This window comes from Ambystoma mexicanum, chromosome 13 (assembly GCF_040938575.1).
Source record: "Ambystoma mexicanum isolate Mex_15411 chromosome 13, UKY_AmexF1_1, whole genome shotgun sequence".
NCBI lineage: Eukaryota > Metazoa > Chordata > Amphibia > Caudata > Ambystomatidae > Ambystoma > Ambystoma mexicanum.
The window spans coordinates 632,264,133-632,292,032 of NC_090938.1; the positions used below are offsets into that span (position 1 = coordinate 632,264,133).

The 27,900-nt window shown below is 50.8% G+C and overlaps 1 protein-coding gene across 2 annotated transcripts in view; it reads left to right on the forward strand.

Moving 5' to 3' along the window:
* TOP2A (DNA topoisomerase II alpha) overlaps window positions 1–27,900 on the forward strand; it is a 97,422-nt gene that overhangs the window by 47,433 nt on the left and 22,089 nt on the right. For both annotated transcript variants that reach the window (XM_069634567.1, XM_069634568.1), the window contains exons 23-31: window positions 12,058–12,258; window positions 12,669–12,864; window positions 12,964–13,055; window positions 13,601–13,747; window positions 14,065–14,148; window positions 23,541–23,732; window positions 23,844–23,979; window positions 24,179–24,334; window positions 24,437–24,593. In XM_069634567.1, the coding sequence (XP_069490668.1) occupies window positions 12,058–12,258; window positions 12,669–12,864; window positions 12,964–13,055; window positions 13,601–13,747; window positions 14,065–14,148; window positions 23,541–23,732; window positions 23,844–23,979; window positions 24,179–24,334; window positions 24,437–24,593 (1,361 nt within the window). The remainder of the gene's footprint in view (window positions 1–12,057; window positions 12,259–12,668; window positions 12,865–12,963; window positions 13,056–13,600; window positions 13,748–14,064; window positions 14,149–23,540; window positions 23,733–23,843; window positions 23,980–24,178; window positions 24,335–24,436; window positions 24,594–27,900) is intronic.

The following is a 27,900-nucleotide window of genomic DNA, read 5'->3' on the forward strand; positions in this document are numbered from 1 at the left end:
GAGCGGGGAGGAAGGGTGGGCGCATGTGAATCTAAGCAGATACAATCATCAGAAATGCTTTTACGGTAAGTAATGCATTGTCTTCTGATGCTTGTTAATCTGCTTAGAATCACATGCTGTGCATAGACTAGCGAGCAGTACCCGGAGTTGGCGGTGGGTTATGAGAAGGAACAGTAGAGAAAAGATGTCTTAATACTGCCTGACCCACCTGGGAGTCAGATCTCGAGTGTGCATCTAGACAGTAGTGTTTTGTAAAGGTGTGCACAGAACTCCAGGTAGCCGCTTTGCAGATGGACTCAAGGAACATTTGCAATGGACGCCCCCGTGCCTCGAGTAGTGTGCTCTAGGCTTAAAGGGCAGTTCTCTCTTAGCAAGAGTATAGCAGAGAGTGATGCATTGAACAATCCATCTAGAAATAGTGGACTTTGAAACTGCATCCCCTTCTCTTCCTGCTGCCACCGAGACGAAGAACTGATTAGTCTTCCTCAGTGGTCTGGTTCTTTCCATGTAGAACATGACCGCTCTGCGCACATCTAGTGTGTGCAGAGTTTTTTCTCCCAAGTTGGAAGGATTTTGAAAGAACGTTGGCAGTTCTATAGACTGGTTTACGTGGAATTTCGATATGAACTTCGGAGCAAACCTTGGGTGCGTGCGTAGAACCACCTTATCTCTGTGAACTGTAACAAAGGGTTCTAGAACAGAAAGAGCCTGTAGTTCACTTACCCTCCTGATAGAGGTGATAGCTATTAAAAAAGCAGTCTTAAGAGTGAGGTCTTTAAGAGATGCTTTGTGCATGGGTTCGAAAGGTGAGCCCATGAGTCTGGTAAGTACCACGTTAAGGTCCCATCCGGGAGCTGGGTCAGCTATCGGGGGGTGTATTCTCTTTATTCCCTCCATGAAGGCCTTTATAACAGGGATCCTCCACCACGACACCTTGAGTTGGGAAGTGGTGTATGCAGAAAGTGCCGCTAGGTGGACTTTAATGGAATTGAACACTAGACCTGAATCCAATAAGTGGGTCAGGTATAGAACAATGTGTGGGAGAGCAGTCAATTGGGTTGATGCCTTTCCCTCTGCACCAGATGACAAATCTCCTCCACTTGCTAGAGTAGCAGTGGCGAGTGTTAGGTTTTCTGGCTTCCCTGAGAATGTCCATACATCTCTGCGGGAGCAGTAGATGTCCGAATTCTATGATCTCAGGAGCCAAGCTGCTAAGTTCATGTTCTGGGGGCATGGATGCAGAGTCCTGCCCTTGTCTTGTGACAGCATGTTGTACGGGCAGGGGAGTTTCACTGGGGGAGATAGAGACATCTCCATCAAGTGAGCGAACCATGGCTGTCGGGCCCACATTGGGGCCACCAGTATCATGGTTACTTGTTCCTGGTGCATCTTGTGCACCACCTTGTTGAGAAGGGGAGTCGGGGGGGGGGGGGGGGGGAGCGTAAACAAATTTCCCTGACCATTGCATCGACAGACCGTTCCCCTTGGATTGGTTCTGGGGGCACCTGGAGGCGTAACTTGGGCATTGTGAGTTCTCCAGGGTTGCGAATAGGTCTATTTCTGGGAATCCCCATTGTGTGAAGACATCGAAGACGATGTCTTCGTGCAGTCGCCATTTGTACTCTTCGGGCAGGGGGAAATCTCTGCTGAGTTTGTCTGCCAGCAGATTGAGTTCCCCTGGTACATGTTCTGACAGTAGGAACATGTTTTGTTTGAGAGCCCACTTCCATATATTTTGGGCCAGTTTGGACAGTCCAGGAGAGTGGGTGCCCCCCTGCTTGTTGATGTAGTACATGGCTGTGGTGCTGTCTGTAAGGACCAACACAGTTTTGCCTTGTAGGTGTTCCTGGAAGGCTTTTAGCGCCTTGAACACAGCTAGTAGCTCCAGTAGATTTGTGTTTGGATGCTACGTTCGGAGTCCACACTCCGTGAGCAGTCTGGGATAGGTGAGCCCCCCATCCTGTTAGGGGTGCGTCTGTGGTTAGAGTGGCTTCCGCCGCGGGTGTGGCAAAGGGTTTCCCTTTTTCCAGGTGTTCCTTTGTCCACCATCGTAGCGAGAGAACCAAGGCCTGCGAGACCACCACTGGATCGTCCCATAATCCGCTGGCCTGACACCACTGGCTGTTGAGCCACTCTTGCATAGGGTGCATGCGCAGGCGCGTGTGAGGTACCAAATAAATACACAACGCCATCATGCCTAGCTAGCGCATCGCTTTGCGTACCGTCACCTCTCGACCGGTCACATATTGATGGATTTGAAACAGCATGTTTTGGACCCTCTCGTTGGAGGGGAAGACGAGGCCGTCCTTTGTTTGAATTAGAGCCCCTAGGAATTGTTTGATTTGGCTGGGGTCTAGGCTGGACTTCTTTTCGTTGATGGAGAAGCCCAACTGGAACAAAAGGTCTACAGTCTTTTGGGTATTGGAGAAGCATGTTTCGTAAGAATCCCCTGTTATGAGCCAGTCGTCGAGGTAAGGGTAAACTGGGATGGACAACCTGCGCAGGTGGGCCGCTGCCACTGCTAGTACCTTGGTGCTGATGCTATGCCGAAAGGAAGCACTCTGAACTAGTAGTGTTTGCCCTCTATCATGAACCTGAGGTATCTTCTGTGCGCTGGCAACATTAAAATATGAAAGTATGCATCTTTCATGTCCAGTGTTGTCATGTAATCTACCTGTGATAGCAGTGGGATCACTTCCTGTAAGGTCACCATACAAAACTTCTGGGGTTTGATAAACTTGTTCGCTGGGCGCAGATCTAATACAGGGCGCATGGTTAGATCCTTTTTGGGTACAAGGAAGTACACTGAATAAATACCTTCCGTTACCTGAGATAGAGGCACGACCTCTATGGCTCCTTTTTCCAGCAGTTGTTGTACTTCTTGGAGAAGGATGGCAAGGTGTTCCGGTGTCATGCGTCGTCCCCTCGGGGGTCTGTATGTTGGGGAACTGTTGAATTCGATGCAGTATCCGTGGGCTACGGTGGAAAATACCTAGCGGTCTGACGTTGTTCCCTCCCATGCTGGAAGAAAGGATGTTATCCGGCCCCCGACCGGTGTTGCATGGGAGGGGACGCGAATCTTCGCGTCACTTGGTGTTGTGTGGGGCTTGGGAGCCTCTGGGGGTGGACCCCCGACCTCTCCCTTTGCCCCTGCGCTGGCCTCTTTGGCTGTACTGCCCACTATTGGTCTGGTAACTGGTGGCAGGGTACTGTTGCTGCTGATTCTGCTGTTGGCGTTGGCCACGAAAAAAGCGTTTGTTGCCATAGCCGCGTCTGGTAGTGGGCTTAGAGATCTGGTCAAGAGTATCGAACTCTTTTTTAGCCATTTCCAGAGCCTCATCCACCGCTTTCCCGAAGAGGTTTGAGTCTTCAACAGGTTTATTTATTAAAGACGCCTGTGTCTCCGGTTTGAACGCTGAGTTACGCAGCCATACATGGCGTTTTAGGAGTATTCCCTGAACCAGGGAACGTCCCGCTGTCTCAGCAGCATCCAGAGAGTTCTTTACAATACTCTGGTTGACCTGGGTTCCTTCGCCAATAGTTGATAGCAGGCGTGTACGTAGTGGTTCCGGCGCTTCTTCGGCGTCCTTGCGCAGTTTGGCCCACTGCGCGTCCGCGTAGCTAGCTAGCAAAGAATTGTTGTTCGCAATTCTTGCCGAAAAGGCAGCCGAGGATGTGACTCTTTTAGCAAGGGCATATAACCTCTTGCCCTCCTTGTCAGGTGGTGCCTCACTGGTGGACAGCGGCACCCCTGCCCTCTTCCTTGTATTAGTTACTACAAGGGAATCCGGAATGGAATGTCCCCTGATGTACAGCTGGTCTGAGGGTGAAGGAGTGAAGTTTTTCAATCCTTGGATTAACTCCTCTGTTTAGTGTGGGTGTGGATAGCAAAGGGATGATTCTACTCTTCACTGAAGCGAGGAGGGGAATGGTCTGGCTGACTGGGGGTTTCTCCTTAATTACTCTTTCCACAAAGTCTATTTCTGTAGAGATCTCCCCAGTGTCCAGTTCGAAATGTGCTGCTGCTCTGCGCAACAGGGCATTGAATGTGGGCTGATCGTCAATGGGAGACGTGTTTCTAACAGATGAATTGTCAGGAGGATTTAGGTTCAGGACATCAGTGTCCGAATATACTGATGGGGATTGCCAGGGATGAGAAGGTCCTTCTTCTGGATTTTCTCCGAAGCCTTCTCCTACCATGTCTGGGCTGTCCAGACCTTCCTCTGTCCCTCTTCATTGTCTACAAAATCATCCTCCTCTTCTAAGTATTGTTCCTCACCAGTGAGGTCATACACATTATGGAAGTCTAAGGCTGTGTCCTGCCTTGGGTATTTGGCCCTGGGGTCCTTCTGAGGCCCTTCTCTTGGGAGTGGGAGGCTTCTGGGTGTTCATAAACCTCTCCATGCAGAGATGGAGCCTTTCCATGGTTTCATGGGGTACCCCTGAGCGGTCTAGCGGGGGAAAATTAGTGTCATCTTGCTGAAAACGGCTCGACCTCTCCCACAACGTCGAGGAAAGTGTCCCGTCGCCTTCCGAAAAGCCTTCCGGTGTGCTGGGGGTCCCCCCCCCCCCCCCCCCCCCCGACTGAAGGGGGTAGTCCCTGTCTTTCTTCGGGCTTTTTCGGCGTGTCTTTCGGCGTACGCTTCTGGGCGTCGGCTACAACGATCCTCGCCAAGCTCTGTGACTCGTTTGTCAGCGGAGGGCTGTGGTTTCGACGTTACGGGTGTCGATCGTTCTACGGCGGCGTGCGCTCTCTGCTGGTGCGCGCCGGCCGATGGTTTGGGGGCGGCGCCCTTATTTGCCGAAAGCCCAGTCGCTGGTTGCGGTTGCGAGAGGGGCTTCGAACCCGAACGGTCCGAGGAGGCCGCCGGTGTAACCTGCGTCTCCTTGGGCTCTGATGCTTTCTTCGTCTTTGACGAAGAAGAGCTATGGGTTGTGTGTTTGTGTTGTATCGTGTGCGTCGGTGTCGCCGGGGTGTTCAGCCCCATAAGCAGGGCGTGAGCCGAGCCCGTCGGGGCCGGGGACAGACGACGAAGAGCGCAAGCGCTCTTTAGAGGGGTGTACGACTTCCGTAGCGGAGGTCGTGTTATCACGTTCCTCGTCACTGTCGGTGGTAGCAGCGGCGGGTGAAGACCCGGCCTTCGACATAGCGTAGGCCGCCCACCTCTTGACCCTACGGTCTTTTAGAATCTTTGGCTTTAGAAGCCGACAAGCCGAGCAACCCTCCTCTTTGTGATCGAGGGGCAAGCAGCGGTTACACCGTGAATGCTTGTCCTTCCAAGTAAACTTGCCCTTACAAAGTGGGCAAAACCTAAAGGGTGTCCTCTCCATAGCCGAGGCAATAAACCGTGATAACTACCCCAAGGGAAAGGAAGGGGAAAAGGAAAGGCATTCTCTGAAAAAGAATCAAGAGATGTCCCACGACCCCACTCTCCCTACTGTATTTGGCCTGCGAGGCCAGGCCACGTGTTCGGCAACGCCGAAGGATCTCCTCTGCTCGTCCCCTCCGTCGAAGATCTTGCTCGGCGGAGATAGCTTCACAACTGTGTCGAGGGAGGGATCGATATATTAAATCTTTAAACAGGAAAAAAAACGACCAAAGGTCGAGGAGATTGTATCTCGAGGAGCTCCGCGTAAAGGCGACCAGTAGCTGGGCGGAAAAAAACAATCTGAGGGACCTCGACGCGTGAGGGATTGTGGGTACAACACACGTCACTATAGGGATAGTATTTCAGACACGCCTTGTAGACGTCCCTTTTCGACTACGAAAAACAAAATGCAATACTCCGCAGTGACCACTGGATGTCGGACCTATGCACAGCATGTGATTCTAAGCAGATTAACAAGCATCAGAAATATATATATATGAATAGTGACTGTTTTGAACTTGCTTACAATAATAGTGCTGGAGTGTTTCTATAAGTGTCTTTAAATAATTATATACTTTGATACCAAAGCTCTGGTCAGTGTTTGCTTGTGCTACTGTATTTTGGTACCTATCTTGTATACTGTCTAACTTCTTGAGAGAAGTCTGGCTGCTCAGCCACAGCTACCAGATAAATCTGTGTGGTACGGACTGCTACTAATTGGGTTTACTGCCAACACCTGTAGTCTTAAGCCTTTTGCAGTGGTCCCTAAGGGAACTGCACAGGTTTCTGCCTAACACTCCTCGCTCCACTCCCTCAAGTTAGGACAGCAACTCTTCTGGCGGCGATCCAGTCACTCGAAGAGAGCCAGGCAGTGGAGGAAGTCCCAGCCTCCCAGTGAGGCTTGTGCTTCTACTCCAGGATTTTCACCATTCAGAACAACCGGGCGGGCCTGAGTTGTGTTGGGCTTTTCCACCCTCACCCTCTCCTTACCCCTGCAGAAATTAAAGATGGTTACGCCAGCGTTTATAGCAGAGACATTGTGCAAGGGAGACTGGATGTGCTCCCTGGATCTGAAAGACTGAATTAGCAGCCCCCATTGTGTTTTCCTTCGGTTCAGGATCATGGGCTACCATTTGTAATACAAGGTCCTTCCTTTGGCCTCAACTTGGCCCTCAGTCTTACCAGGCTCATGAGTACAGTGGATGCCCTCAAGAGTGCAGTTCCCCCACATCTACCCATACCTCGATGACTGGCTCGTCAGGGCATCTCCGGAACAGGTTCACCACTCTTCCCATGCCCTTATGAATACACTGCACAATCTGGGTTTCTCGCTCAATCTCAAGAAGTCGCAGCAGCCCACACTCCTTGGGCCTCATCTGGGGCACGTGCTCCGAGAAGATATTTTAGTCGGAGGACAAGATCTTCGCCATCAAGGGGGCCACCGCCAACTTCCTCAGCATAGGTGTGACCTCGGCTTGGTAGTACCAGCACCTCCTGGTCTCTTGGCGGGGGTCCTGTTAGCCGTCTCACACAAGAGACTGAAGATGAGGATTCCGCTGCAATTTTTTGCGGCCGCATGGAACCAGGAGCAGGGCTCTCCATCCCAGAGGATCAATGTTACTTCATCTCTCCGCCCGGACCCAACATGGTGGTCCTGGGACTGCAGCCTACGGACGGGCAAGCCCTTTCGGCCGCCCACGCAGGCCACCATCACCAGACTCCTCGCTAGAGTGCCACCCTGAACTATCTCGGTCCACGGAACCTGGAGTCGACGGGAGCATGAAGACCACATCAATTGGTTAGAGCTGAACGCCATCTGGCTAGCCCTCAGAGCATTCCTACCACTTCTCAGGGGCAAGGTTGTCCTCATCCGGACAGACCACACGACCAGCATGTACTAACAAGCAGGGAGGTGCCAAATCCCCTCCTCTGTGCAGACTGGCAATCAGCATGTGGGAGTGGGCCCTGGAAAATCTACCTCACCGCGGTCCACCTCCCGGGCGAAGCCAACCTGGAGGCGGAGAGGCTAAGCAGGTTGGGAGCAGACAATTACGAGTGGCAGCTAAACGGCCTAGTCATTTAGATCAACAGGTGGGGTCATCCCCCAGGTAGATCTCTTTGCCACTTGGCACAAGTGTCCTCGGTTCGCCTGCTGGCAGGGATGGGCCCTGGCACCCTGGGCGACACATTTCGTCTTCAGTGGAATGGCCTGAAGGCTTGCGCCTTCCCGCCCACTCCGCTAATTCAGAGTGATTTGCAATATCAAGGAGTCTCGCCAACTCAACATCATTCTAATGGCTCCATGGTGGCCGGTGTTAGGAAAAATCTCATAGTTGTATGCAATTTCCCTCCATGTGTCAACCCGCAAACCTTTTGCTGCTGTTTAGACACCATTGACTGACTTTACCAGAGAAGCACAGCCTTCTGCTGCACTCCTGGGCTTTCGCTCAATTTTTATGGGGAAACTGCCATGCCCTTAAGACAGTCAGTACTGGGAGACTTTGTTTCCCTTAGTCCTCATGTTGCAACTTTTGTGCAACATGTAACAAGTGTGCAAGGTATCTTACCATACAGCACACTTGGGTCTATAGTCCTTTCCATAGGCCCTAGATAATCTTGCTGGACTTTTTATGGACTGTGCAGATATGTCATGGGCAGGACTGGTGGCAGCTATCGTTTTGCTTTATTTGTAACCCTCTCCTGCCATGTTAACAGCGTTTGGCACAAATAGGTGGCCTGGCTCCAAAATGGCCATGCCACAAGGTTCTTTGTCCTGTCCTTTGGCCATCTTGCCCCTTCACCTTCCCCCAGGTCGAGTTGATCCGGGCCAGTCATTTAGTCATGCACTTTCCTGCGAATCCCAATGCTTTTGCGGGTTTCTGCATGCTGTGTGTGTGTGTGTGTGTGTGTGTGCGCGCCTCCAGGATGTGGGCTGTGATGTCTGATCCCAATACACATCCTGGGTGCCAGAGTCTGGAGTGTCCTGAATGCCTGAGACCACCGTGGTCTGTGATTGGTCCACGTATGGAATGTGTTTGTGAGCAGAGCTCTCATTGGGTCTTCTCCGTTTTGGCGCGAAGGGAACTTTGGATAAGAGGAGGCTGGAAACACCACTACCAGGTCGATCTCCTGAGTGCTCACTGAACAAAGGATAGGATCCAAGTATCCTGCAACTACGAAGCTAAGTCGAACCGCTGGTGAGCCGCTGGAAAGATTGGCACCCTGAGCCCGCTGTCGTCCCGTGGGACCCCTCTGCATCTGGTCGTCCTAGAAGGTCTGCGAAGACGTTCCAACCCATTGGCACCTTCGACAAAACCTGCAAGTAAGCTTTCTTGGAAGTCTCTGGGCCAACCAGTGGGCTGACAAGCTTACGCAGGACCTTTGCTCTGTCTCCGCCGTCGTTTCGAGGAGGCCCTCGAAACTTGATATACTGCCAGCTCTGTCCACGGCACCCTCGCACTGAAGTGAGACGAGTGCGCCCGGACCGGAGTAAACGCGGTTACCATGTTGACCTGTTGCGGGAACGTCCTTTGCAAGTCTACTGCATTTGTGACCCTCTTGCCCCTGAAGCCTGCTGCAGTGAAACTGGGGCGATGAATCCATCCGGAGCTGAGAAATCACCACTGTCCCGTTTGTCTGGGGTAATTTGTAAGTGTCTTTGCTCTGTGTGCTCATTGAAGTCCTTCAGTCACCCTCGCCCCTCTTGAGACTTAGTCTTGACCGCCTGCCATAGCTACCCTGGTTGGTCTGGCTTGTCCAGAGGTTACCCTGTTCGAAGAAACTAGGTTGGCCTTCTGAACTTCTGCCCCTCCTGGTCAGAGTTCAGAAATCCTTAACAGCCAGCCAGGCCATGGTTTTTGTAGCTGCTCAGCCTCTGAGGTACCTATGATTTACCTCCCGACGGGCCCAGCACATCTTCTGGCGGGTCATCCACCACGTCCCAGAGACTAGCCCTCACAGCGTGGTGCCTGAGCAGGTAACGATGCGGCACCTCTGCCTCTAACAGGCTAATCTGGAAATCGTACAGGGCGCAAGGAGCATGGCTACCAGCCAGTGTAAAAGTAAATGGACCAGATTCTGCCACTGGGCAGACTCCAAGGAAATTGACTCCCTGGCATGTTCGTTGGACAATGTGCTCTCCTTGGCGCACCTCGCCCACTCTGTGCAGGTGGGCACCTGCTGTACATACCTCACAGCCATTGGGGCTTACAGGAACTCTGAGGGGGGTGGGAAATCTTCTCCTATCGTATAGAAACAAGGCTTTACCCACCCATCAAGAGGCGCACCCTGCGTGGGACCTCTAAATTATTTTTGGGCGCTCTGGCGCACAAATCATTTGAGCAAATGGCGTCCGCGGACATCAGGCTGGTCACAATCAAGACGGCCTTGCTAGACGTACAGGCGCTGGTCGCCTCAGAACCATATACTACCTTTCACAGAGAAAAGGTAGTCCTGTGGACATACCCAGCATTTCTGCCCAAGGTGCCGTCTGCTTTCCACTTGACGTAGGAAATAGTTCTTCCTACATTCTTTCCTGATTCCAAGGACAAAGCACAAAGGGTGCTGCACTGCCTGGATGTCAGCCATGTCCTGAAATTTTACTTGGATAGGACCAAGGGCTTCTGCAAATCAGACGCCCCGTTGTGACCATTCGGAGGCTCAAGACCAGGTTATCAGGCCTCCATATCTTGCTGCATGGTCTCGGCCATCAAGGAATTGTATGAGGGCCAGCATTAGCCGCTAATGCCAAATGCATGCCCATGCAGTCACCAAGGCAACAGCCATTGTATTCCAGCACCATGTCCTTTGGCAAGTCATAACCAGGGCAGCCACTTGGGGCCACTCTCTCGGCTTTCTGCAAGCATCTGTTTGGATGCAGGCTCTAGATCTGATGCGTCCTTCGGACAGGCGGTTCTCAAGAACCTATTTGCTTAAGGAGGGTCTCCTGCACCCTAGGGCTATATTCAGTTGGAATTGCCCGTGCAGTATGGAGGAAGGGGACGGGGCATAAAAGTAATGTTGTTCACCATAGTGATTAACGTACTTTGTCCCCTTTCCTCCATACGTCCCACCAACCTCCCTCCTAATACTGGTGTCATTGGGAAATGTTAAATCTATTGTCTATGCGTCAATTAGGACTGAGGTGAGGCGCCGGAGGGCAGAGTCTGGGCAGCACATGCTCCCTGGGCCGCACCCCGCACGTCTCTAAATTTGAAGGGGATGGTGGGCTTTTTCTGGTGAAAGGTTCCGTCTCCCGTCCCTTGGAAGGGACACCCATGCAGTATGGAGGAAAGAGGACTAAGAGTATGTTAGTCGCTACGTTGAGTAACTTATAAATTCTCCAGCATGGGTCTTGCTTGGATTCACATGCAAACCCTCTACTGCAGTTCTATTGGTCATACTGCCACTTCGTGCTATCAAATATGAAGATGGCTGCCAGAGGAGGGGCTTAGGGAGAGGGTGGTCATTGGCAGGGGGCAGTATGACCCAGAGCTCAATGATTGTTTTATAGGAGAAAGACAGTTTGTAAGTGAAACTTGGATTCTCTGCCTGACGGAATATTCATGAGCATGTGAATCCATGCCAGACCCATGCTAGAGAACAATAGTTACAGGTAAGTAACTTGTTCCATGCCAAAAGTTGTCAAAAGGAATAAAATTAAAAGGACACTATGATGAGTCTTAAAAATGACACCCATAAAGAGTTATTCTGTGAGTGGAAAAAGGTTCCCACTGCGGCATAGGAAAAATAATCCATCAGTGAAGCGAAAAGTTCTGGGGTTCTCACAAGTGAGTTATTAGCAATAATGTTAAATTCTTACCCAACACTTGCATAATCTCCTCACATAGTAAAGGAGCTTTTGTCTGGTAAGGACATGGGCCTAGCTCACTTGCAAGTACAGTGATGTTGGAAGCTTTAATGTGCGACTGTATGCAGATTTTAATTGCAGTACATGGCAACGGTTTCACTGCGTGCCTATGTCAGCATTGCGCCAAATAAGAAATGTACTTGTGCAATGCACTTTTTTTTTTAACTTTATGAAGGAAGGGGTATTTTTTTGGGCGAGTAACTTGATCTGAGGCCTGGTACCCAAATAGCTACAATACTGGTCCATTGGGCTATTACTTGGGTAAATATTTTTCCCCCCTAGTAAAGCCAAAACTACATCTACCACCACCTTGCGCAAAGAGGACCAAAGCACTGCGGCCCCGGTAGCCTTGTGGGTCACTAGGGTGTCACAGAACAAATTGCAGTGGTAGAGGGTTTCTTCCTATGGGCTCCAAGTAAAGCTACAAAAGGAAACCGTTTAGGGACCACAGGGGAATTCTCGCCAAACAATCTGACTCGCCTCCTCCCTTGTGTCTTTTGGTTATGTGCCATTGGGCAGTTACACTAGCCTCCTTACCGGCCTACCTTGAATTACATGGTTAATTTGCTTGTCTTTCTCGCTCTACACTGGGCCATATTCCTCCAATCCACCATGCTTTTAAAGTTGGTGGTCATATGTTCTATGTAAGATGCATGAAAGGGCAGATCCATTAAGGGCATCAGGAAGCCATTCACAGATGTTCTTGGGCATTGCATTACCAGTCGAGTGAACTGTCCACCATGCATAGGTTATTAGAAATGCTTGATTTGATACTGTGTGCAACATTCACTTGGGCTAACGCATTACTCCCTTGTCCAGGCTTACAAAGAGCAGGTGCTGGAGCCCATGTTGAACGGCTCTGAGAAGACACCTCCCCTCATTCAGGATTACAGGGAGTATCACACAGACACCACTGTACGCTTCCTGGTGACCATGACTGAGCAGAAATTGGCGGAAGCAGAGGCTGCTGGGCTTCACAAGGTCTTCAAGCTTCAGACCCCAATGACCTGTAACTCCATGGTAAGTTTAAAGTTAAATTAAGAACCACATTAGGGTGAATAATCTGGGCCGCTGAATAACTGATAGCCACTAGTAACTAGGTAGCTAGAATTGGATCTTGCACAAACACCATGGACGGTGCTTTACTATCAGTAGTTGATTTTCATTCTGATGCAGAACATGTTGTGTGGGTCATTGTCATGCTTGCTGTTACCGGTTTGTGAAGCCACTTGGGAAACCACATCCTTTATGTTGCAGACTATTTTAAGCATAGCTTATTCTTTCTGATGTAAGGGGGAGTAGATGGCCTTTGTCGGGGTGAAGCCTGTTTCCACAAAGTGGGTGATCAGGATGGGCAGATTGCAATGGTGTGTGAATACAAGTAGTAGATTTCCTGCAGGAGAGTGACCTCTTATAAATGTTTGTTTCAGGTGCTGTTTGACCACGTTGGTTGTCTCAAGAAGTATGAGAGTGTGATGGAGATTCTGAAGGAGTTTTATGAACTCAGGTTGCAGTACTACGGACTCAGGAAGGAGTGGCAGGTGGGAATGCTGACTGCAGAGGCGTCCAAACTAACCAACCAGGCTCGCTTTATTCTGGAGAAAATAGAGGGCAAGATTGTAATTGGTATGTGAAGGACACTACTGCTTTCCATGCACCATCTGGTTATGTTTGGGGTGTGCAGAGTACTGCCAAGTTCCTAATAGTCTGTGGTTAATTTTGCAGAAAATAAACCGAAAAAGGAACTAATCCAGTTGCTGGTGGATAGAGGTTTTGATTCCGATCCAGTGAAGGCATGGAAACGCACTCAAGAAAAGGTAGGAACTGTCTCTCAGGTCCTTTGGTCCAAATCACTCATGTTTACTTAATCTTTCATAAGTATTAAACGGCAAGCACAACAAATTCTTGACCGATGGAACAGATTGTCACGCCCATGTTTTGCCAGATCTAATTAAGGAGCCCTGATTCACCCTGTGGCCCTTCCTGAGCCATTACTTGTTGTCCACTCAACCCACTACAAATGCTAGTCCTCTACATCCTAAGGTTAATTAAGGTTTGTCCAGAACTCTGCCATTCAGTGCAGTTCAACTTTCCCCTCAAGTGAGTGTGACCGTAACATGAGTTTACAAGGCTGGTGTTAGCCTTCGTTGCTATCAAGCAGCTGATTTAGCAATTATCTGCCGGTTTCACCCTGTAAGTTGTAAGGTAGGAGCCTATATAGACTCAAGATTGCTAGAAGCACTTGAATTGCATCACAAGACTGCCATAATGATTGTGCGCACACATGGATTTCTGGGCTCAACCTGAGCAAAGGGTATGGATATCCCATTAATTAGTAAGTCTGAATTGGATTTGTCTTCAGGAGGAGTCGGGAGAAATGATTGAAGAGGAAGAGACTGAAACAACTGGCCCTGCTTCTGGGCCAGATTACAATTACCTGCTGAATATGCCCATGTGGTACCTGACAAAGGAAAAGAAAGATGAGCTCTGCAAACAGCGTGACGCTAAGGTAAAGACAAGATTATTCTTTTATTTTGTTGCAGCCTTTTTGCTGTGGAACCTGTTCCAAATTTAAAACTAGCTTCTCTTGATCAAGTTAAGCTCACCTGACAAACTGTATTTTGACATATTATATATGTAGTAAGTTTGGCTGATTGAACTGGGTTTTGGGATTCTGGATGTAGTACATTATAACTGCTTGCTTATAGTCTGGCAAACGAGCTTAATACACACATACATAATAAAGGCCTCCTAGAAAAAATTGTCTTGCAATGTGTAGTTTAAAGTGGTCAATTTTTCTTTTAATTATTTTAATCCTGTTTTTAGGAGGCAGAATTGATAACTTTGAAGAGGAAATCCCCTGGTGAACTGTGGAAGGATGACCTTGCTGCATTTGTTCAAGAGCTGGATGTACGTACTAGTTAATAGCCCCTCAACCGGATCCGGTTTTGTTTCTTTACATGTGTTTACAAACAATAATCTGGCTTAACCATGTTGCAAACCTAACTGAAAACAGCCAAGATCAATTTATTTGGGCTACTAAAACTCGCATGGAAATCACTCTTGTGTTGAATTGCCTTTTTCCTCCTCCACCATTAATGGTGGAACCAGGTGGGAAGTTCTCTTGGCACATGCTATCTTGGTGCGACATTAATGTCTTCCAGAATGGCACTATCATGATCCAGGGCTCTAAACCCAACCTCATCCATCTTGACGGGTGTCTTTGGTCTCATTAACTTCCCCCCTTCTCATGCCATTCCTTCTACTGCCACCCCTCTGACCTCACGCCCCCACCGATTTACACCCCGCCTCGGAAAACCTTTAAAGGTGGCAATATGCTTCACTTAGCTACCCTTCTGCTGTCACATTCCTCTATCTGGCACCTCCTTGATGCCGATCTTGCCCTTCCTGAGTGGGGCTACCTTGCCTTCTCTCTTCTGACCTCGAAGTTTCTCCTTGGAGACTTCAATATCTATCTAGATTCTCGTAATGGACATCTGTTTGTAGAAGTGTTCCATATTTACAGAGGAACACATGTTCAGGCATGGATTCACATGCTCATGAATATTCCTCGTCAGGCTGGGAAATCCTCTGTAAGGGAAAAGTTTGTTTCAAGTATCTTTCTCTTATAAACCCAATCGCTGAGCTCTGGGTCATACTGCCCCTAGCCAATGACTGCCGTCTACCTAAGCTCCACAGGCAGTCAAATTCAGATTTTTACTGAAGGTTCAGGTGTTGGGAGTCCTCACGTTTTTGGTAGGAAAACGTTTTTGGTTGAGCCTGTGCACCATCACTTATCCTTCCGATTAACGGGGACCCGTTTTTCGGCATCTTTCATCTGCTCTCAAGGGCAGAAATCGTTGTTTTCTTCTTGGAAGCTTCCAAAAGTTCCTCAGGCCTACACTGCGCTGGATCATGTCAGAGGAGAAGGGCGGAGCTTCCCTTTTCAAGATATGCACCTGCTGCGGTTTGCGGAATGTCTCACGGATGACTAGCATTACTATTGCCTGTATTGTCTACACCCGACACATAAGGAAGAAGATTGTGAGATCTGCCATGGCTTCTCCAAGTGCACGATGAAGGATCGTCCGGTTGGTACCAGGGCCTCTAACCCAGGTGGTTCACAGGGAGTGGCATGCCTCTTCTGGATCCAGCCAACCTGAGGGCGCTCCATCCGTGGGGGCCAAAGACCAGGCCAAGCACAGCAAGTCTGTTTCCGTCTGGGTCGCCGCACAAGCTGGTCCCGTGACGGTCAGGGTGCGTTCAGTCTGTCTGCCTCGATCTCCAGATCTTCTCCAGTATGGGATCTGGCATGGATTCACATGCTCATGAATATTCCCCATCAGGCTGGGAATCCTCAGCAAAGAAAGTTTCGGTTTCATTTCTGAACTGTTTCTCCTAACAACCAATCACTGGTTTCTGGGTCATACTTCCCCCAGCCAATGACTGCCCTCCACCTAAGCACCTCCTCTGGCAGCCATCTTCAGATTTTTACTGCACATTCAAGTGTTGGGGGTCCTCATGCTTAGCTCTCTGGCTTTAACTGCGTTTTGTGCTTTTTCTAAGTTTTACTCTAATTATTTGGTCATTCGATCTACCGTCCGATTAACGGGTACCCGGTTTCGGATTCTTCAGGGGCCCTTATGGGCGAATTTCATCGAATTTACTTCTTGAAGGATTCCAGAAGATTCTTCAAGGCCTACACCACGTGGGCATGGCGGATGAGAAGGACTCTGCGCCCCTGTTCAAGATTTGCCCAGGCTGCAACTTATGGAACATCTTTTCGGACAAACATTCCCTGTGCCCCTACTGCTTGCACTCGGACCCGACGCACTTGGAGGGTGATTGTGCGTTTTGTCAGGACATGTAGCCCCGCATGCTGAGCGATCGGCGTCTCAGCGAGGGTCTGCAGGCCAAAGCCCCTGCTCTGGGCGAGTCCCAGCAGCATGCCTCCCCTGCCAAGAAGAAAGTTGATCTTTGAGGGCGCCCAACATAAGGCTAAGCACCGCGAATCCACTGTCACCAAGAGCGCTGTTGCGCCAGGCTCCTTGGCGGCCAGGGCGAGTACAGCATCCAATGGCTTCGACCACAAGCCAACACTCTGAATCTTCAAAGAGGAAGTCTGACCATCTGGGCAAGCTCTTGGAGAAGACCCAGACAGGCCCTCTGGAGAATGCCAAGGGGCGAGTGTGGCTCAGACCCTTCCCTTAAGGTGAAGGCTGCAGGCTCGACCAAGGCTGTGAAGGTCCAGGTAGATCTGACGAAGACCCAACCTCCCATCGAAAGAGTGGTGGCTGGATCCGTAGAGCACGGCCCCAAAGGCAAGTGTATCCCTGCCTGCCAGGAGGGAGTACTCTTTTCAGCCCATCAAGTCACCAGAGAAGATGATGCTCATCATTTCACTGAAAGTCTTCCCTTGGTAGCAGAGATGGGTGGGTGGGGGGGGTGTTATGGTTGCCCCCAGGGCACGGATATCTCCTCAGAGTAGCTTACCAACCTCAAGACCTTCAGGAACGATGCATCGAGAGCAGGCCCTACGGGAAAGAGACCAAGGAGCAGCAGGGCGTTGAGGGCTTGGGAGGACCAGTCGAAGCCGCAAACGCCATTGCCTCTGTCGCCACAGCCACCTCGGCAACCACCTGGAGATATCTAGGTGGACATTCTCGCTGCTCTGCATACCCTATGCTTGGAGATCCAGACAAGGATGCCTTTTGCGCTGGCGGTGCCCATACCCTCAGGGGTGACTGATCCTGACGCAGCGACGATGGGCACTGGCAAAGACGGCAGGTTGGGAGATCTCCTGTCTCCGCCTCCCAGATCTTCACCGCCCAACGAGATGGGCTCGTTCCATGCCATGATCTCAAGGACCTCGGAGCTGTTCTAGCTTGTCCCAGAGGAGACAAGGGTTTCCTACCAGTGCTGTGAGGCAAAGTGGAAGACCGTACTTTCGATCCTGCTCTTGGATGACATATGGGACGAGGGGTTGTCCCTCCATGAAGAACCCTTCCTTGACGAAGAGGGACCGTTATGAGAAGTACAGGGTTCCAGACTCTGCGCCCAAGTGCTTGCAGTCCCAACCATCCCTGGACTCGGGTTTCGGCAGCAGCCTAGAGAAATCTTCAGGCTCTCTTCGGCGGCCTTTGTTGGGGAAGACCGTGGACGAGTCTTCCTCCAATCAAGGCGGACATTAAGACTGCTCGTGCCCTGGACACGCTTAAACGCCGGCTGTCCTTTCGGGCTTCTGGCGGAAAATCCCATGGTTCTTCCAAAGGATTTGGTGGAGGTGCTTCAGCCCACAGTCAACCTCCTTACTTGGCCCAGGAGACCTGCAGGGGCTGTGCCAAATCAGGAGGACTTTGTCCCCAAGGCGATGTGTCGTCAAAACAGGATTGAACCAGCCATGGTGTTGGGCCCCCACCTGTGCATCCCGGTGGAAGACAATCTCCACTGACCATTGGGTGCTGGATGCTCTCGCCCACGGACACACCCTGGAATTTCAACAAGTGTTCACGAATACCACCAGTGGCCCGGCAGGAAAACCACATACCTCAGCTGCTGCTGGAAGTGTGGGCCATGCTAAGAAAGGGCGCAATAGAGCTCGTCCCAAAGAGGCTCCGGAGTGTACTCTTGTTACTTTCTCGTCAAACAGACTAGCGGATGGAGTCTCATCCTAGATCTCCGTCGTCTGAACAGTTACATTAGGTCCCAAAAGTTCCGGATGGTGACTCTTCAGCACGTTCTAGGACAGCTAGAAGAGGGGGAGGATTTCCCATCATCGCTGGACCTGGAGGATGCTTACTTTCACATCCCCATCCACAAGGGGCACTGCAAGTTTCTTCATTGTGGTTCAAGGGCAACATTACCAGTTCAAGGCCCTTCCCTTTTGGATTGAAGTCGGCGCCAAGGGTTTTCATGAATTGCCTGGCACCAGTGGCGGCAGAGCTGCGTCTACGAGGGATCCACGTATACCCTTATCTGGACAACTGGCTCATCCGGGCAAGCTCAAATAACATCGCTGTAGACCACACGGCAAGGACTGTCCGGCTCCTGATGGATCTGGGGTTCTCGGTAAACTCTGCAAGTCCTGCTTGACTCCATTGCAGGATGTGCTGTTTCTGGGAGCCCGACTAAAGTGTCGTGCCTGGCGTCTGTCTGAGAGGATAGCCATCTTGGGCAAGGTACAACGGCTGTTGGCCCTGAGGATTGCACGGTTGAGGTCCATCAAGTCTCTGCTCGACATGTCATGCATATACCTCATTTGATTGTGCAGATGCGTCCAAGTGTTGGGAAGCTTCGAAGACGAGATCAAACTAGATGAGTTTCCTTCGAGCGATGGTGGTGGGGAGTTTGTACACATCTGGCCGGAGGTGAATATTTCCAGACCCCACCGCACCAGGAGACGGTCACGACAGACTCCTCCCTGGAAAGATGGGGAGCTCCCACTGGAAGTCTCCACGCAAGAGTCCTGTGGCTACCGGAGAATAATACGTTGCACATCAACATGTTGGAGCTGCAGGCAGTGTTTTGGGCCCTCAAGTCCTTCCTTCCATACATATGGAAGGAAGGACTTGATATTCTACATCCGGAAGCAGGGGGGCACCAGGTCCCTGGTGCTCTCCAGAGGCGCAGGAACTGTGGTACTGGGCAGGAGTGAAAAACAGTCACCGACTCTCTCGGCAACAAGCTATGCTCTAGCCACGAGTGGGAACTTCGGCAGGACCAAGTGAATTACCTGTTCCGGAGATGGGAGAATTCCCACATTGATCTATTTGCGGCGACGAACACCAAGTGCCGTAGGTTCCCAGCAGGGAGCAGGGGGATGCTTTCTTATTCCCCAGGGATGGCCTGTTTCTGTGTCCCCCCCACCCCCTTTCCAACCCTCTTGTTGCTGCTTCGATTAGTCAATCGACGGGCCCGTTACAGGATGATCCTTGTTGCACCAGCGTGGCCGAGACTGATATGGTACCCGGACCTTCTCAACATGTCAGCGGCCCCTCCAGTCAGTCTTCTGGCAGGCGCAAATCTTCTCGCCAGGGAAGGAGGCCCAATCCTGCACCACGTCCCAGGATCGCTGAACCTGCAGACCTGGCTCCTGCAGCGCTAAAATTCGGGGGCTACGATCTCCCAGTGGACTGCAAGGAAGTGCTTGCTTGCCAAGGCCAGAGCATAGTCTACTCTAAAATGCTATGCACATAAATCGAAGAGGTTTGCCGTTTGGTGCCTTGCACGGAAGATCAATCCTCTACGAGTCACGTCTGCAGGTACTGCCGTTTTTGCCGTCGTTGGCCAAGGGTGGACTGGCTCATGCCTCCATCGTTCATCTGGTGGCTATCCCGCTACACCAGATCTCGGATGGTAGTTGCTATGGTCACCGTCTGGTTAAGGAGTTTGACAAAAGACTGTTCTGTTCGTTCCTGCCGGTGAAGGCTCATACCCCAGCATGGGAGCTCAATGTGGTGCTTACTAGGATCATGGGTCCTCCGTTTGAGCCTATGCATTTGGTGCCACTGGAGTTTTTGTTGTGGAAAACCGCTTCAACACCTCCGCTTGACGAGTGGGAGAGATCCAGGCCCTCATGTAAACCACCTTACTTGACATTCCACGAGACAAGGGTGTGCTACGACGCATCCCTCTTTCATGCCCAAGGTGTCGTTACAAGCCCTTGGTGTTGCCTGTATTCTTCCTGACGCCTTTGTCGCCAGCTGAGAGGACTTTGCACTCGGTGAGTTTCCGGAAGACCAACTGTTCATGAACTAAGGGAAGGCCCTCTCCAAGGCTTCCACTTCCAGGTGGCTCTCCAGCTGCATCACCCATTGTCACCAGTTGGCAAACCGACCGTTGCCTGGCCGTCCGAGAGCCCATTCAGTTAGAGCGATCGCTGCAACTACGGCGTTCCTGTCTGGTGTGCCGCTGCAGGGCTGCTACGTGGAGCTCGACGTACACCTTCACGAGATTCTACTGCGTCGACCGGGATTCCAGGGAGGGGTCCGGAATCGGCCAAGCAGTGCTGCGCAACCCGTTGAAAGTGAGCCTGGTGAAGAGGCAAGAGATGCTTAATGTTGAGCCTTTCCACCTCCTGTGGTTGTGCATGTTTGTACTGCTATGTATTTATTCATGAGCATGTGAACGATGGGTGCTGGACGCTTTCGCCCACGGATACTACCGGTGGCCCGAAACGCACAACACATCCCTCAGCTACTGCTGGAAATCCGGGCCATGTTAAGAAAAGGAGCGATGGAGCTGGTTAGTGTCTCGAGTCTTCTCAAGATACTTTCTCGTAAGAAAGAAGACCGAGAGCTGGAGGCTTATTCTCGACCTACGGCGACTCGAGTAAATTCCCAGAAGTTCAGGATGGTCACGCTGCAGCATGTGCACAGCCAGCTGGAGGAGGGAGACTTTGTTGTTGGCTCTAGAGGACATGTACTTCCATGTCCCCATACACGAAAAAGCATTGCAAGTTCCTGCACTTCGTCATAGAGGGGAAGCATTACCAGTTCAAGGCTCTCCCCGTCGGCGCCTGGCTCCGGCGGTGGTCCTACAACTACAGGGGATTCATGTGTATATTTACCTGGACAGCTGGCTCATCCGGGCCAAGTCAAGGGACATCACCATCAATCACAGCGAAGGCCATCCGGCTGCTGGCGGACCTGATGTTCTGTGAATTATGCAAAGTTCAGCTTGACTCAATCGCAGGACGCATTGTTCTGGGATCCAGGCTCGATGTGGTGTCCTGCCTGGCGTCCCCGGAGGAGAGAATAACGGCCATCTTGGGCAAGGTGCAACGGCTGTTAGCACTGAAGATCGCCACGGTGAGGACCATCAAGTTGCTGCTCTGCATGATGTCTTCGTGCATATACCCGATTCGGCTATGCAGATGCGTCCACACCAGGAGTTCCTTGACGCCTGTTGGGTCCAGGTGTCCGGAGGCTTCCAGGACAAAATCGTGCTTGACAAGGAGTTCCATCGAGTGATAAGGTGGTGGGGGTGTGTGCTCAATCCTCACCGGAGGCACAGACTTCCAGAGCCCCCATACCAGGAGACTTTCACGATGGGCGGCAGTGTTTTGGGCCCTCGGGTCATTTCTGCCATCCCTCAAGAGCAAAGTGGTCACAGACAATACCACCACAATGTTTTACATCTGGAAGCCGGGGGGCACCAGATCCCCAGTGCTCTCGAAAGAGGTGCAGGACTTGTGGCACTGTGCCGTCACCCAGGGGATGTTCCTCATTCCGTTTCACCTGGCAGAAGTAAAGAAAACTGTTGCAGACTCTTTCAGCAGGGAGCTGCACTCTTCCCATCAGTGGGAGCTTTGACAGGATTAAGTGGACAACCCTTTCCTCAAATGGGACAGTCCCCAGATTGATCTGTTTGCGACAGCGATGACCACAAAGTGCCAGAGGTTTGCCAGCAGGGTCCCCAACCGGTGAGCATGGGTGCCTTGGGAAGGCCTGTTTCTATATGCGTTCCCTCCCTTGCCACTACGAGTCATCAACTCGGACTGTACCGGTGCAGGATGATACTCGTTGCACCGGCGTGGCCGAGGCAGATCTGGTACCCCAACCTTCTCAGCATGTCGGCACCCCTACCAGTCAAGCTGCCAGTGGTCTCCGATCTTATCGCCAGGGAAGGAGGTGCAATTCTTCACCACGCTCCAGAGTCTTTGAACCTGAATGCCGAACCTGAAGGCCTGGCTCCTTCAGTGGCTGACTGCAAAGAATTTCTCACCAAGGCTAGAGCATAGTCTACTCTGAAACGCTACAGACTCAAATGGAAGCTGTTTGGTGCCGGTCTGGGAAGATTAACCCCTTGCATGTCAAGGCTCCTCAAGTACTTCCATATTTTCTGTCATTGGCCAAATCAGGGCTGGCCCATGCTTCCATTAAGGTAACTCTCCTGCTACACCAGATCTCCAGGACGGTCTTCGTTGTGGTCGCACCGTCTGGTGAAGGAATTCATCAAAGGACTGTTCTGCTCCTTCCCGCCGGTGAAGGCTCTGGCCCCGGTGTGGGAACTCAATGTGGTGCTGAGCAGGGTCATGGGAGGGCCCACATTCGAACCTATGCTTTCAGCGCAGCTTAAGTTCCTGTCGTGGAAGACCACTTTTGTCGTGGCCATCACCTCTGCAAGGCGAGTAGATGAGATGCTGCATAACCTGTTCGCTTGAAGGTGAGCCTGGTGGTGAGATGAGATTGCTTTTGTTGAGCCTTGCCACCTCCCGTGGTTGTGCATGTGTGCTATGAATTCTTTATTCATGAGCATGTTAATCCATGCCAGACCTCGTGCTGGAGAAGGAACAAGTTACTTACCTGTAACTGTTCTCCAGCATGAGTCTGGCATGGATTCACATGCGAAGCCTCCGCCGGCCCCTCTGCGACTCTTTTCTTGGTCCAACTGCCACTTTACGTGCTCCGAATATCTTAAGATGGCTGCCTGAGGAGGGCCTTAGGTAGAGGGCAGTCATTGGCTGGGGCAGTATGACCCAGAGCTTAGTGATTGGTTTATAGGAGAAAGTTTCGATTCTAAACTGACACTGGTTTTTCTTTTACCGGGGATTCCCAGCCAGACAGGGAATATTCATGAGCATGTGAATTAATATTCATGAGCATGTGAATCCATGCTGGAGAACAATTATAGGTATATAACTTGTTCCTTCTGAACTTTTTTGCTTTGTCCTAAATGAGGCAGGTTGTTGGCTCTACCCTATGGTCTTGTTCGGTGGAATTACCCACAAGGATGGAGGAAAGGGGGACAGGACGTAGGAGTAAAGTTAGTCACTAGAGTACTTGTAGTCCCCTTTCCTCCATACGTTCCACCCACCTTCCCCTTGCTTGTATGCCAAGGGTTAACATTTTCAGTGTAAGCCGGTATTAAAGTTGTGTTAAGGGGACTGAGATGAGGCGCTGGATGGCGGCATCTTGGGGGTGACCTGCGCGCTAGAATTTAATGGGAAGATCAATTTTTGGCTGCCAAAGGTTCCGGTACTGTCCCCATGTTGGCGAATGCCCACCAGGGTAGGGGAAAGGGGATGAAGGACTAGGAGTACTACAGTCAATACAGTGAGTAACATTAATTTCCTTTGTTTTATGGTGTTCTGAAAACAATGTGCTTGTTCACAGCAAGTAGTTTGGGCCGTGTCCTTGAATAACGTTCAGTCAAGTCAGTCTGGTAAACGGATCAACTGGGGAAATCCCATCTTATCGAACTGCCGATCTCCAAAGAACCATAAGCTTTACAAGTCTAGAGCCTTTATTTTTAGTTTTTTTTTTTACTTACACCCTGGATTATTTGTTAACTCTTAACAGGTGGTTGAAGCCAAAGAACGTTCAGACAATGCATCTGGAATCCCTGTCCGAGGACAAAAGGGCAAAGCTAGTAAGCCAAGGAAGGCGCAGCTGGATGAGATCCTGCCCTCGCCGCATGGGCGGAGAATTGTTCCACGTGTGACCACCGCTATGAAAGCAGACGCCTCAAAGAAAGTCAAAAAGCGCATCAAGGTAAAATGGGGTTTTGCCCCCTTTTTTTTGTTGTTGTTGCAAATACCCTTTGTGCCAGCAAGGCATGTCAATAGAAAAGTGTCTTATTGATACTGTGATACTCTGATCTAGGGTGAAGACGTTGCTATTAAAATAGAGTTTGGTGAAGATGGGGGTTCGCCTGCACTGGAAGATGGGAGTTCGCCTGTGCTAGTGGAGTCCCAGAACCTGGCTCAGCGGCTTCTAAAGAAAGAGAAGCCTGAAGGAGGTAATTTAAGCCAAATGTTTAAACTAAAAAAAAAAACCACCATCGTATGTACTTAAACTTCTGACTATCAATATTCCCCCATGCAGGCCTCGCGTTAATGTGTTGGTTCTAAAATGTGTCCAATAAGCGGTATTACACCAATTTAGTGTTGGTCAGTGACATGAGGTTGTTTTATTAAACTTGGTGCTTCCTCCTTCAGGTCCCAAAGGCAATAAAGGAAAGAAGCAGGCCATGCTACCTTTTAAACCAATCAAAAAAGTGCGGCACGCATGGTCTGAATCTGAAAGTGAAAGTGATGCAGATGAGGTTCCTGCTCGTACAGAAAGTGCTCGTCCAGACCGTCCACTGCGCAAGAGTAAGGCACTAGTAGAATCCCACCCCCTCGCCTCCCACCACACACACACACAATTAACAGGTCTTGAAAAGAACTTGTTTACTAGGTTTTGTCTTCCTGTAGGTAGACCTGTTAATCTGATGGAGTCTGGTAGCGAGGATGACAGTGACTCAGATGTTTTGAGTAGTTCCTTGGAACTCAGTGGTGATGAGTTAAAAATGGTTTCAGATGATGATGGATCTGCAAAGAAGCCAGCTGTCAAACCGAAAGCTGCACCAAAGTGAGTAGCATTAGAATTCATTTCTTAATCAGTTTTGTAGTTTGCTGACTTTGTATTGCTGATGTATACTGGTAGGGAGTGGAGGTGTATCCTTATCTAGCTTAGAATATCAACATTGCTCAAAGAATGGTGACCTGTTTAACTTGTCTCTTGTAAAAATGCCTTTTGGCAGTATGGCTTTCTGTTGTGAGAATGTGGCCTGTTGAGTGCAAGCTGATGGTTAATCTCCTTACTCCTCAAATAGTTTTACAATTATGATGCCTTTGTGGCTGCCTAGATCGGTGCAAACATGCCTTTAAGAGTCTGCCTTGAAAGGACATAGCTAATGGATGACTGAAGTTTGGACCCGTGACCAAATAGATCTAGGTGGCTTGTCTAGTTGTTGATGTGCAGTAAGGTTGACTGATCGGCCTCTTCTGTCAGGTCCCAGCTTCTGATCACATGGAGGCTAAAGTTGAACCCCACTAACCCCTACAAGGTTGTGGACTCCACACGTTTTAGTAGCTACTACTGAGCTCACAACCTGGGAGGCAGGGGAGAGTAAATTACAGAACCTTATGATCTTCCTCAAATCTTCCAATCAGTTGAACTAAAAATCAAATGCAAACGTTTCTCAAGCATGGGGTCTGGCATGAATATTCCCTGTCAAGCTGGGAATCCTTGGTAAAAGAAAAAAGGGTTTAGTTTCTAAACTGTCCTTCGCCTTTAAACCAATCGCTGATCTCTGGATCATAGTTACCCCAGCCAATGACTGCCCTCTACCTACGCCCCTCCTCTGGCAGCCATCTTCAGATTTTTATCGCACATTCCAGTATTTGGGAGTCCTCATGCTTCGCTCTTCAAGCTTTTTCCTGCGTTTTTCGCTTTGAGAGTTAAAATTTATTTTTCGGCCAATCGAGCCCTTGTGCTCAATCGTTTTCCCGACTGGGATCCTTTTTCCAACTTCTTCAGCGCCCCTCGAGGGCTGTTTTCATAGATCTTGGAGGCTTCCATAAGATTCTTCAGGCCTACACCGCGTGGATCTCGTCAGGACGAGAAGGACGGTGCTTTGCTCCGACTGCAGTTTGTGGCATGTGTACATGGACTACAAGCATTCCCAGTGCCTGTACTGCTTGCACCCGACGCATAAGGAGGATTGTGCATTTTGCTGTGGCTTCTCGAAGCGCACGTTGAAGGATCACCACCAACCATTGGCAGTGCGGCTATAGTGCAAGGCCTCTACCCCGGTTGCCACCCAGGGGCATGCCTCTCTGGATCTGTCAAACCCGAGCGGGTTTCTGAGTCCTTTGAGGTTGCCCCACCTGTGGGGGCCCAACACAAGGCCAAGTCCGCTTCCGCCGGTCGTGACTGCTTCGGGTCCCCCGACATTCAGGGTGAGATCACCATGTGCAGCGATCTCCAGCCACCACTCTGAATGGCAGTCCAAGAGGAAGTCAACTCCCCCGGAAGTTGAGAGAGAATCTGGAGAAGGCCAGGCAGGGTGTGGTCTCTGACCCACCCGTGACTGCGAAGGCCAAGCAGGACAAGGACACGGCCAGGAAAGAAAAGGCCCAAGTAAGTGCACCATACAAGTCACCCTCCCTCGAGGTGGTGGTGGCTTTGCTTTCGAAGGCTGTAGGGGCGGACCCTCAGGGTGTCTCTTCCTCCCAGGAGGGAGGCTTCGAGCAAGCCAGCTATGAGGTTCTGAGGAGGATGCTGGACCTCAGCCTAAGACCGACCCCTCTGGACTCGGAGAGGGAGGGCGCGGGGGGCTTAAAGGCCTCCAAGGTACAGAGATTTAATCAGATGTGTGAGATCATTTCCATCCACACCATCCAGGAGGGCAATGACGACTAGGGAAAAGCCGGAGACTCGCCCCACAACAGGACAACAGGGCATGGATTCACATGCTCATGAATATTCCCAGTCATCAGCTGGGAATCCTTGGTAAAGAATTCATTTTAGTTTCTGAACTGTCTTTTGCCTAACAACCAATCACTGGTCTGTGTCATACTGCCCTCTACCTAAGCCCCTCCTCTGGCAGACATCTTCAGATTTTTACAGGATGTTCAAGTGTTGGGAGTCCTCGTGCTGTAGCTATCAAGCTTTTACTGCATTTTGTGATTTGTCTAAGTCTTGCTCTATTTTTCAGTCAATCGAGCCTCAAGCTCCATCGATCCATCAACCGACTAACTGGGACCCGTTTTTCTGGAACTTCTACGCCCCTTTCAGGGCGATTTTTCGTCGAGTTCCCTTTATGGATTCCAGAAGATTCTTGAGGCCTACAGCGCATGGACCTGGCTGAGGAGAAAGACTCCGCCTCTATTCAGGATCTGCCCAGGATGCGGACTGCGGAACATCTTTCTGGAGGATGGACATTCTCTATGCCTTTATTGCCTACATTCAGACCGCACGCACGTGGAGGAGCACCATGAAGGACCGTCACAAGCGGCTCACCGAGTGGCTACAGACGAAGATCCCAGCGGCAGGTGAGCCCCAGCAGCATACTTCACCCAAGAGGAAATCCGAGCGGTCTTACTAAGACCTTTGAGGGCGCTCTGACGACAGGGGCCTGACATAAGGCAAAGCACCGAAAGTCCGCGGGCACCGGGAGCGCTGTGGGTAGGGGCTCCGCGGCAGCCAGGCTGAGTGCAGCTTCGACGACTCCCTCAACCACGAGCCAACGCTCCGGCTCAGGGAAGAAATTGAAGTCTGACCATCCGGGCAAGCTTCTGGAGAAGGCCTGGTCGACCCAGACAGAGAAAGCGAAGGGTGGAGCGGGGCAGTAACCCCCTCCACCCCCCCCCCCCCCCCAAAAGGAGTCTATTGAGGGAGTGGTGGCGTCCCTGGTGAAGGCCACCGATGCAGTCCCAGTGGAGACAACCCCCAAGACATTGCCGTGCCTGCTCAGGGAATCTTTCATGCCCATTGAGAAGACATCCAGTGAAGATGCTGATCATCTCTTCTCGGCCATCACCCCTGGCCAAGAAGGAAGTCCAGCCGGACTTGGATACCTCTTCCAAGGAGGAGCTCTCTGGCCTGAAGACTGCTTGACAAAAAGTTTGTAGAGGCCAGGCCTTGCGGGATGGACCCTGACGAGGCGGACGTCAAAAGCGACAAGTGAACCGCCCTGCAGTCCCTCAACGGTGAAGAACCGGAGGACACCACACCACTGCCAATGCTCCTGCTGCCTCCAGCGACGGACATCGGCAGACATCTCGGAGCAGTGTGTGCAGAACTTGTAGGATAAGGACAAGGATGCCCGTGCCTCCAATGGGTGATCCTGTGGCACATGGACCATCACGGGACCCGCCGCTTAAGAGTCCAT